Raw genomic sequence first — 10870 nt, forward strand, 5'->3', positions numbered from 1 at the left:
ACAGGTAATAAATTTCCTTTTCATGTTGTTCAACAATAAATATGTACCATGTTGTTCTTCATGGAAAAATAAGACATCCCCTGAAAATAAGACCTTATGCTGGTTTGTGATGACAACTACTACTGTACCGTATACAGGTAATAAATTTCCTTTTCATGTTGTTCAACAATAAATATGTACCGTGTTGTTCTTCATGGAAAAATAAGACATCCCCTGAAAATAAGACCTAGTGCATCTTTGGGAGCAAAAATTAATATACGAGACACTGTCTTATTTTCGGGGAAACAGGGTAGAGCAAAATGTTCTTGTGTTAAGGGAGTACTTGAGTCAAGGCCCAATGTCCATCTGCTACCTTAATTCTTTTTTTTTTTCCTTAATTCTTAACATATAGATATAAGTACATAGATCTATTTCCCTATCATTATATGTAAATATATTTACATATGTACATGCCTGTATTTAGACCTCTATAAATGTCCTTTACTTCCTAGTTCTTTCCTCTATTCCCTTTTACTTTCCTCTCGTTCCACTATCATGTTCGGTCTTAGTAATTTCTTGCAGTTACATTGCCCTTGATTAAGGCCCACTAGGTATCCTATGCCATTTTCTCCATTGATTTTAGTTGACTTATTGTTCCCTTGTTCCTGGGTTGGTTAACCACCCCTTCCTTTCTTCCACCTCCCCTTCTCCCATGTACCCCGCGGAACCATTGGTCCCGTTGTTTTCACCTCTGAATTGTGTACCCACCTATCTTTTATAGGTAGACATCCAGAGACATATCTCTTTTAAACTGCACATTTTTGGATATTTAAAATTGAATTTAACAGTCTCTGCCTTTTAACAGGGAATATGTGGCTTTTTTTTTTTTTTTACATTCTGCTTGATTTCCACTTTGTTGGTTTTCTGCTTAGAGTGTTTGTGAATAATTGGCTGCTAACATCTTCATATACTGCCTCTTCGGGCTCTTGTCATATTCCTTCTCAGGCTTTGAATAGACAAGTTTTAGACTTTCATTTTGTCTTTCATCTTTTGTCTTTCATCTTTTCATATTATTTTCCTTCCCTCCTTGCTGTATTCTGGGTTATTTCTTCAGTTCAATCATTGTTTGTCAGCTGAGTCTAATATGATATGCTTTTGCCTCTGCCAAGACTTTGGACCACTGTAGATTCCTCCAGGAACCGCTCCTTTCTCCCTTTGCCACCTCTGCCTTGTCAGGGATGCAAACTAGATTTCAAATACTTGTGTTGGTAATGGTTCCCACTCTGATTTCATTTTGTTTCTTGTTTCTTATTTTATGTTTTTGTTTGTTTGCTTGGTTTTATTGGGATAGGGAAAGGTTGACTTTAGAAAAATCTCTCCGTGTCAAGTAATGCAAAGTATCTTTTATATAGCATCTGAATAACAGGAAAGTCCTTCAGAGACCCTAATCTGCCCTCCTAATGCAAACAGAAACCTCCAGGGATGTTTTGGTGCTACACCCACACAAATCCCTTTGTTCTGTTCAAGTTACTTTCTTTTGGAAAAAAATATACATCCCTTTGATCAGAGTTTTAATGAATTTAAACTGAATGAATTACAAAGTTTTGAAATATAGAGTTTGTAATTTCTTAGCATCTAAATCAGTGGTTCTCAACCTTCCTAATACCACGACCCTTGAATACAGTTCCTCATGTTGTGGTGACCCCCAACCATAAAATTATTTTCGTTGCTACTTCATAACTGTAATTTTGCTACTGTTGTGAATCGGGCGACCCCTGTGAAAGGGTTGTTCGGCCCCCAAAGGGGTCGCGACCCACAGGTTGAGAACTGATTTAAATGATAAAATTATGTTACCTATGATTTTTTGCATTTGATTTTAGAGAAACACAAAAATGCAGTGGATTTATTCTTAAATCTTCTATATGTTATCTTTCAAGATGAAAAGAAAAGAGACCCGACATCATAAAATAGCAAGGAATAATTTTCTAGAACATGCAAAAGAGTAAATGTTAGACTTTCTTAGAGGCCATAGAATTTACTCCATTAGCAGACTAAAAGCAGTTCCGTTTACCGTATATACTCGAGTACAAGCCGAGTTTTTCCTGCACATTTTTAATGCTGTTTTTGTGGTAAAATGAGGTGCCTCGGTTAATAGGTCGGCTTATACTTGAATATATACGGTAATTTCTCTATTGCTAAAATAGATGGAAACCATAGCCTAGTTGATAGCATAGTGGCTTGCAAAAAGTAGGTTTTCAATAAATACTTGTTAGAGGAATAAACCAAACCAAATCCACTGCTATCAAATTATTTCCTACTTACAGCAGCCATGTAGGAAAGGTTCTAACTGCCTCATTTCACCTCTAGAAGGACTGCTATCTTAACCCCAATAAAGAAAGTAGACGTAAGAATCCTTGAAAGTTAACGGAGAGAAAGGAGAAAGAGATGAGATTTTTTTTTAGTGGAAATTTTAAGAAAACCTTGACAATTTATGCTTTAAGGGAAAATTGTTTTATGATTTTCATATGTTGGTGAGTCTTATTATTTGATGGTGCCTTCTAGTCTTTAACAATACTTGGGTTTTCCATTGCATATATTGTCATCTTATTTTAGTTTTAGGAATCTTGTTGGCACTGAGGGTTAGGCAGTGGGCTCCTAACCTCAAGAGCTTCATTCAAATCCAGTAGCTACTCCCACAAAAAAAAATGAAGCTGTCTCTTTCTGTAAAGATTTACAGTCCCAGAAACCCTAAGAAGCAGTTCTACCCTGACCTAAAGGGTCACTATGAGTCAGAAACAGCACTATGGCAGGCAGTATTTTGGTTTGTTTGGCTGATTGCTTTTCTACATAATAAATGGATATTGATTTTATAAATATGAAGTTATAAATTTTGACAGTAAGTGTTCATTTCTAAATATTCTGTGACCTTAGGAATGTAAGCTGAATATAGTTTACAGGGTTTTTAATATTTGTTTATTTTTAATGGAGAATGTTAGAAAAATTAGGATTATTTCTGACTGTGACACTTGTAATCTCATACTTTATTTTTTGAATACTAATACCTTTTTAATTAAAATTTTTTTATTTTCTTTAATAGTAAAAGTAGCACTCGCAAATGTTCACTAATATATGTATAGCTAATTTATATTTTATATTCATCCTGTTAATAATTTGTACATTGTTATATAACTTAACCAATTTAAGATTGATATTTTCTTTTATTTTAAGGCTTACTTCAATTCTAAAAACATATGGAAGTCCTTTGAAAACACCATCAATAGTTTATAGACAGAGACTATATGAACTATTGATTTTATTACCTCCTGAAACATATGAAGGTATGTGCTTTATACTAAATTGTTTTACTGTTTTAGCTAGTATAGTGGCGAAAAAGCAATTGACATTCACTGAATACTTTATGAAATTATATGGAAGTTATTTAGTACTTTGTTTTCACTAGGTTTGGGAAATGTTTCCCAAGTAATCCCTGTGTTCAAAGTTTCATAGTAAATAAAACACTTCTCTTTTCACCCTGCTTCCTTTCTTTTCTCTCTTCTGGGAAGATAATTTCTTTGTTTACTGTGGGGGGGGGGGAATGATGTTTAATGCAAATATCGCTTGATTTCTTAACTACTGCTTCTATGACAGTGGTTCTCAACCTTCCTAATGCTACAACCCTTTAATACAGTTCCTCGTGTGTGGTGACCCCCAACCATAAAATTATTTTCGTTGCTACTTCATAGCTGTAATTTTGCTACTGCTATGAATCATCATGTAAATATCTGATATGCAGGATATATTTTCATTGTTACAAATTAAGCATAATTAAAGCATAGTGAATAATTACAAAAACAATATGTAATTATATATTGTAAAATATTTATTTCCAATGACAAATAAATGAAATTTTGCCTTGAAGCATGGTATAACATGGGTAACAGTTTTCACGCTGGGTGCTCGTATGTGGGTGTACCCGCCTGGCGACAGTTAGAGGAGCGGTGGTCTCAGTTCCCAAGACTATCAAAAATATATGTTTTCTGATGGTCTTAGGCAGCCTCTATGAAAGGGTCATTTGACCCCTAAAGGGGTCGTAACCCACATGTTGAGAACCACTGTGAGCTTTGACTATCCAAGAGAAATGAAATCCTTGACCACTTTAATTTTTTCTCTTTATCATGATGTTGCTTATTGATTTGAGTTGTGAGGCTTTTTGTTTTCTGTATGTTTAAGGGTTATCCATACAGAAGATTGTATAGCTTTTTATCTTCTTCATTAAGCATTTCATGTCTTCTTGGCAAGGTTGTGTCATGTGCGTATCACAAATTATTAATAAGCCATTCTCCAATCATGATTCTACATTCTTCAAATATTCAAATCCAGTTTCTCAGATTATTTGCTCAGCATACAGATTGACTAAGTATGATTAAAGGTTACAACTCTGTTACAAATCTTTCCTGACTAAACCATACAACACATGAACATAATTAAAAGTTCTGGAATTCCCATTCTTTGTAATGGTTTTCATAATTTGCTATGATACAGATAGTTGAATGCCTTTGCCATAGTAAGTAAAGCTCTGGTTAACATATTTCTGGTATTTTCTGCTTTCAGCTGAGATCCATGTAACATCAACAGTGATAGCTCTCAAGTCAGATGCTTTGTATCCAGCATGAATTTCTGGCAATTCCCTGGTTATATACTGCTGTCATCATTTTAAATTATATTGAATGTGATATTAGTGGTATGCTTTGATGAAATCTACCCTTTCTTAGTTCATCTTTGGAATAAGCAGGAACATGAATCTTGTATGATCAGGAAGCCAGACATCCCTAATTTCTTGACATAGACGTGTGAGCACATCCAACATTGCATGTTTGTTCGAACGTTTTCAATGGGCATTTCATTAATACCTGAAGTTTTGGTTTTTTTCAGTGCCTTTAATACCATTTGGACTTCTTCCTTCAATACCATGATCAAATGTTCTTGATCAAATGCTACCTCCTGAAACAAATGAAGTATACTAATTCTTTTTGGCATAGTCACTAATGTATTCCTTCTATCTTTTTTTTTTTATGCATTAGTATTTTGCTCAAGCTTTCCATATTGTAACCTAATGCTTGAAATTTTTCTGCAGTTCTTTCAGACATTCTTGAGAAATGTTCTTTCTTTTCGGTTTTCTAACTCTTAAGTCTTTACATGTTTCATTATATTACTTTATTTTGTCGTCCCGAGCTACCCTTTTAAGTCATCATTTTTCCATTTGTTTAATATAGTCATCTCTTCCATTTGCTTTATATAGTTTAAAAGTCTATTCTGAAACAATTTTGAGATTTTATTTCTTTCCTGTCTTTTAAAAAAAAAAATCATTTTCAAAAAAAGGATGGGGCCAGGCCGTGCGCTACCGTGGACAAGCACAGCCGCATGCACTGCCCAGTGTTGGCTTTTTCAAAGGCATTCCCACCCTCTTCCCATTTCGAAGAATTCTTGATTCTTTAAAGGGCGGGAGGGGCGGAGAAATTAAAAACAATAAAATCAACCCACCAACAACAAAAAAGCCCCGCTGAAGACCAGCAGTGGAGCGTGAAGTGCCCTGGAGCTGAGACCAGGATGTTCTATTCTACTTCATGAGGGACGCTGAGCCGGAGGATCCCATGTTCCTGATGGACCCCTTTGCCATTCACCGCCAGCATATGAGCTGGATGTTGTCAGGGGGCTTTGGATATAGCCCCTTCCTCAGCATCACAGATGGCAACATGCCAGGGACCAGGCCTGCCAGCCGCAGGATGCAGATGGTCTATCTCCCCCTTTGGGATGCTGGAAATGTCCAGTGGCTTCATGGACATGTTTGGGATGATGAATGACATGATTGGGAACATGGAACATATGACCACTGCAGGCAACTGCCAGATCTTCTCCTCCTCCACGGTCATCTCCTACTCCAATACCGGGGATGATGCTCCCAAAGTCTACCAAGAGACTCAGAGATGCTCGGCACCAGGCGGGATCCGGGAGACGCGGAGGACTGTCCGGGACTCGGACAGTGGCCTGGAGCAGATGTCCATTGGGTACCACATCCGAGGCAGGGCTCACATTCTCCAGCGCTCCCAAAACCACCGCACAGGGGACCAGGAGGAGCGGCAGGACTACATCAACCTGGATGAGAGGCCGCAGCCTTCGATGAGTGGCAGAGAGAGACCTCTGGATTCCAGCAGCAGCGCCCTCTTGAATTCCGACAATATGAGTCATCAGGGGGCGGGGGACAAAGGACTGAGGGGCCTCCCCGCCTGGCTATACAGGGACCCGAGGACTCCCCCTCCCAACAGTCCCGCCGCTATGACTGGTGAAGGCCCTGGGTCCCCAGCCTCTCCTGTACAACCGCGAGAGGCTGGGATATCGTCCCCTGAGAGAACTTGCCCCTCTCCAACTCCCACCCCCAATTTAATATTAATTAAAGCCGGCCCCCACCACTCCCTGGGGGGCCTCAGGGCGAACGTGCACAGACCCTTGTACCTACTTCTGTATGTCCCTTACCATGATGTGTCCGCTAACTTGATTTTTCATTTTGCTGCTCTACCTCACCATCCCTCCCCCGCCACACAAAGAAGGAACGGTCTGTGGAGGTAAGCTCTAGATGCAGGAGCCTCCTGGTCTTCATCCACCTCTCCCTCAGAGCCCCGCTGTAGGGGCCATTGGTCCTTGACCAAGACTGTGGAGGGAGAGGACTGGTCTCATTCCCAACTCCTTCCCGGACCCCCACCAACCCACACATATAACAGAAGTCTCCCCTACACCCTCCTCTGCCTTTATTTTATATTTGTGCAACTTGTAACTAGGTATTTACGGAATAAAAAAGTGGAAAAATAAAATATATGTATCATTTTCTTGGGGGCTCGTACAACTCTTATCACAAGCCATACATCCATCCATTGTGTCAAGTACATTTGTAAATTTGTTGCCGCCATCATTCTCAAAATATTTGTTTTCTGCTTGAGCTCTTGGTATCAGCTCCTCATTTTTTCCTTCCCTCTCTCACCCTCCCTTCCTCATGAACCCTTCACCACACTTTGCTGTAGCACCCTTATCTTCAGTGATCATTTCATGAAAGCCATTATCAGGCAGGGCCATGGTATAAGAGCTTATTGTTCTTGGGTTGGGGCTAGAGTGAAGTAGTAAGCCAAACTCCACCTGCTTGTCCATTAGTTATGAACGATTCTGGTTTATTTTGGCGGTCATATTATGACAAAAAAATACACAAGAACAAACCAAACAAAAGGCAGAAAAACAAAGAAACAAAAAAGAAAAACTTGATCATTCATCCTTTGGAGTATAAGGTTACTTTATTGATAGCATCAATTTTTCCAGTGACGTAGAACTTAAGATACTGTTGATATGAGTAGTTTATGCAAATTAATTCAACTGCACGCTGCAGTCCAGGAGTTATTACTTTGTACAGATTGATTTTGTAATTGAGCTCTGTTTACAGGGGAAATTTGCCTGTATCAATTCTTACTGGTGCAGATCCTTGCCTATCAGATGAAAATCCATTTTCCAGTGAACAATTTATATTCATATAATTTCATAACATTAATTGCCATAAGAGAACTCTTCTATTTTCTCCCTGCATTCTCCATGTTTATTCATGCTCCTTTCCTGCCCCTTCCTGCCTCCTGAGCTTTGTTTGGTGGCAAATGTTGCCCTTTTGGTCTCAAGTGGTTAGCTTCTGGGGAATGTGTTCCACCCATATGTTTGTAGGCCCATCCTTTGTTTGACTGCAGAGTGATCCCTTGGGGTGAGTTCCATTCCACATTTGAAGGGTATCTAAGTGCTGTAGTCTCAGGTGTTCCACTTGTCTCTATTCATTAGGCATTAGACGCACAATGACTACTGAAATGTCTTTTCAGTAGCCATTCATAGTCAACCTTGTAGACGGAAGCACACAATTGAACCATTCATTTTAGTTCTCAGGTAGGAGAAATAAAATCTTTGCCTTTGATAATATTAAAGTTGACCAATGTGTGGATCAAAGCCTGTTTGTTTGTTTGTTTAACCCATACACTAATCTGATAACTGCTAGTACTAAATTGCTAATTTAACATTTTCTCCTATTTAACAGGAAACCTGGGTACTATACTCAAAGAACTAGCTGCTGACTTGACTAGCCCTGACATCCAGGTGGCAGCATCCACATTTTTACTTCCACCCCTATGTCATCAGGATGATCTCTTAATATTGAGTCCCTTGCTACAAGAGACTGACCATAGATTTATTGAAGAACAGGTAAAGTCATTTTTGATAATTGTTGGGTAGACTTAGTCTGTCAACAGTGATCTAAAAGTCTGATATGACTTTTTTTTTTTTTAGCTCCTGCTGGGTAATGGTGTTGCTTGTGGAAGTCTTGAGTATGACCCTTACTCTATATATGAGAAAAATGTAGAAGGAGATTCAGTGCCTAAACCCCTACCTCCAATGCTATCAGTTATTAGTTCTGCAGCCAAGCTCTTTGGGGTTGCATGTGCTCGTGTGGGAGAAACTCAAAGGTAAACATCTTCAATAATTCACTTATCCTGAAATTAAAAAAGTAATTGGGTCATTGAATGCATCATGAGAATTGATGGGTCTGAAGAATGCCAGGCTCATTGACAGCTAAGATTTCTTTTTTTTTTTTTTTTAATTTTTTTATTGGGGGCTCGTACAACTCTTAGAATCCATACATCCATCTATTGTGTCAAGCACATTTATGCAGTTGTTGCCATATCATTCTCAAAATGTTTAACAGCTAAGATTTCTTATAAGTAAAAGTTGAAGGTGAGATGTTGTGTACCTCTAGTTGATTACATCTCGTAGTAACCTTGTAAGGCAGCGTAGAACTGCCCTTTTAGGGTTTCCTAGGCTATGACCTGCACAGGAGCATAAAGCTAGGTCTTTTCTCCCAGAGAACTCTGAAATGTATTTGAACTACTGGCCTTCAGTCAGCAGCTGATCCTTTAGTCATTACAAAATCGGGACTCCTTGAAAGAGAGCCAAAGGTTCCTATTGAATCACCTGGCTACTATTTCATAATAAGTTATTGTTAAATAGCTACAGTCACTATGCATGGTTGTGGATACGCTACTTTGCCTGTTTGCCCGTGATTCTCTTATCCAACTGAAAATTCATAAGAAAAAAATCAGTGATGATAAGAGAGCGTTGTTTGGTTTTTTGAGCTGTTGTTACAAAGACATGTTGGAATTCTGCTTATAGTAGGTTTTCCAGACTGTATTCCCTTTGAGGCTTTATGGAGCCTTTATATGTCGGGTATTAGCCTGAAACTCAAGGATTTCAAAATAATAATTTTATCAATTAACTCAAAATGAACTTTGGCTTTGAGAAACCAAAAATTGATAACAATCTCATTAAAAATGACAGAGTTCTAATTAGTATTGGAAGATAAAGCTTTCCCCAACATGAACGTACTCATATTCACTACCAGGAAACTTTGTTACTACCTGAGAAATTAAATAGGCTATTTTGGCTCACAGTTTACAAATTAATTTTATTCAAGATCATTCCTTCTTTGTTCATTCATGCTTCTCTCTTTCTTTCTTCTACCCTGTCTCTTACTCTTCACCCCTCTTTATCTCAAACTGACCATAATGCATTGGACCAGATCATCCAAAAAGCCAAACTCACTGCCATCGAGTTGATGTCCACTCACAGCAGCTCTATAAAACAGGGTAGAAGCCCCCTGTGACTGTGGCTGTATATTTCCGAGACTGTATATTTTAGACTGTATAGAAAGCCCCATCTTTGTCCCACAGAGCAGCTATTGGTGTCTTCCAGAGGATGCCAGTTAGAGAAGTGACCTTAACCTCTTTCATGAAGACTTCCTCTTAGCAGTACCACCTTTTGTGCATGTCTTAGGATAGTTCACGTGGATTTTTATTCAGAATTTGTGGTAGCCTATAGCTCCCTGTGTATATTATAACTAAGTTATAGTTATGCTTAAAAACGATATACTATATGACTAAATTATAATGAGTGTTTTACACTGAAAGGTGAGAGGAAAATCACAATGGTCTGGAGTATTCAAAGAAGAATAACTTTGCACCACCCCAAACTCAAATGAAACTCACTGCTATCAAGTTGATGCCAACTTGCAGTGACCCGATATGGACAGGGCAGCTGCCCTGTGTGTTTCTGAGACTGTGACTTCTTAACGCAGTAGAAGCCTCTCAGACTGTTGACCTTCAGGTTAGCAGCCCAACTTGTTTTAGTATAATAGTTAATATGATGAGAAACTTTCTAATAATGTTGCATAAAACAAACAAAACAGGTTACTAACAAAATGTATGCAATATTTCCCAGGTTTATAAAAATGAAACCCAAATGCCTGGGGTATAAAAGACTAGAGTGAATTTATGTCAATGGTGGTTCTTTCTAGAGGGTTATATGTATATTTTGTTTTTGTTTTGTTTCTAATCATTTTATTGGGGGCACAACTCTTATCACAGTCCATACATACATCCATTGTGTGTCAAGCACATTTGAACATTTGTTGCCATCATCATTCTCAAGACATTTGCTTTCTACCTGAGCCCGTGGTGTCAGTTCCTCATTTTTCCCCTCTCTCTCTGCCACCCCCCATCATGATCCCTTGATAATTTATAAATTACTATTATTTTGTCATGTGTTACACTGTCCAACATCTCCCTTCACCCACTTTTCTTTTGTCCATCCCCCAGGGATAAATTTTATTTTTCTTTCTAATATAACAAGCCTGCTTAATCTTGAAATAAGAAATGAATGTTTTAAAATTTTATTTATATATTATAAGTAATCCCCAGGTTATGAATTTCCAGCTCACATAAGGGAAATAGAGGAAAGAGCTGAGAGGCAAAGGGCATTTATAGAG

The 10870-nt window shown here is 38.2% G+C and overlaps 1 protein-coding gene and 1 pseudogene across 1 annotated transcript in view; both read left to right on the plus strand.

Annotated features, from left to right (window-relative positions):
- HEATR5A (HEAT repeat containing 5A) overlaps positions 1 to 10870 on the plus strand; it is a 151049-nt gene that overhangs the window by 63858 nt on the left and 76321 nt on the right. Inside the window, exons 13-15 of the mRNA XM_045287650.1 lie at positions 3208 to 3317; positions 8093 to 8256; positions 8341 to 8516. Coding sequence (XP_045143585.1) covers positions 3208 to 3317; positions 8093 to 8256; positions 8341 to 8516 — 450 coding nt within the window. The remainder of the gene's footprint in view (positions 1 to 3207; positions 3318 to 8092; positions 8257 to 8340; positions 8517 to 10870) is intronic.
- On the plus strand, positions 3910 to 6323 carry LOC123521435 (annotated as a pseudogene).

This window comes from Echinops telfairi, unplaced genomic scaffold (genome assembly GCF_000313985.2).
Source record: "Echinops telfairi isolate 266 unplaced genomic scaffold, ASM31398v2 ScPeMD7_18;HRSCAF=68, whole genome shotgun sequence".
NCBI lineage: Eukaryota > Metazoa > Chordata > Mammalia > Afrosoricida > Tenrecidae > Echinops > Echinops telfairi.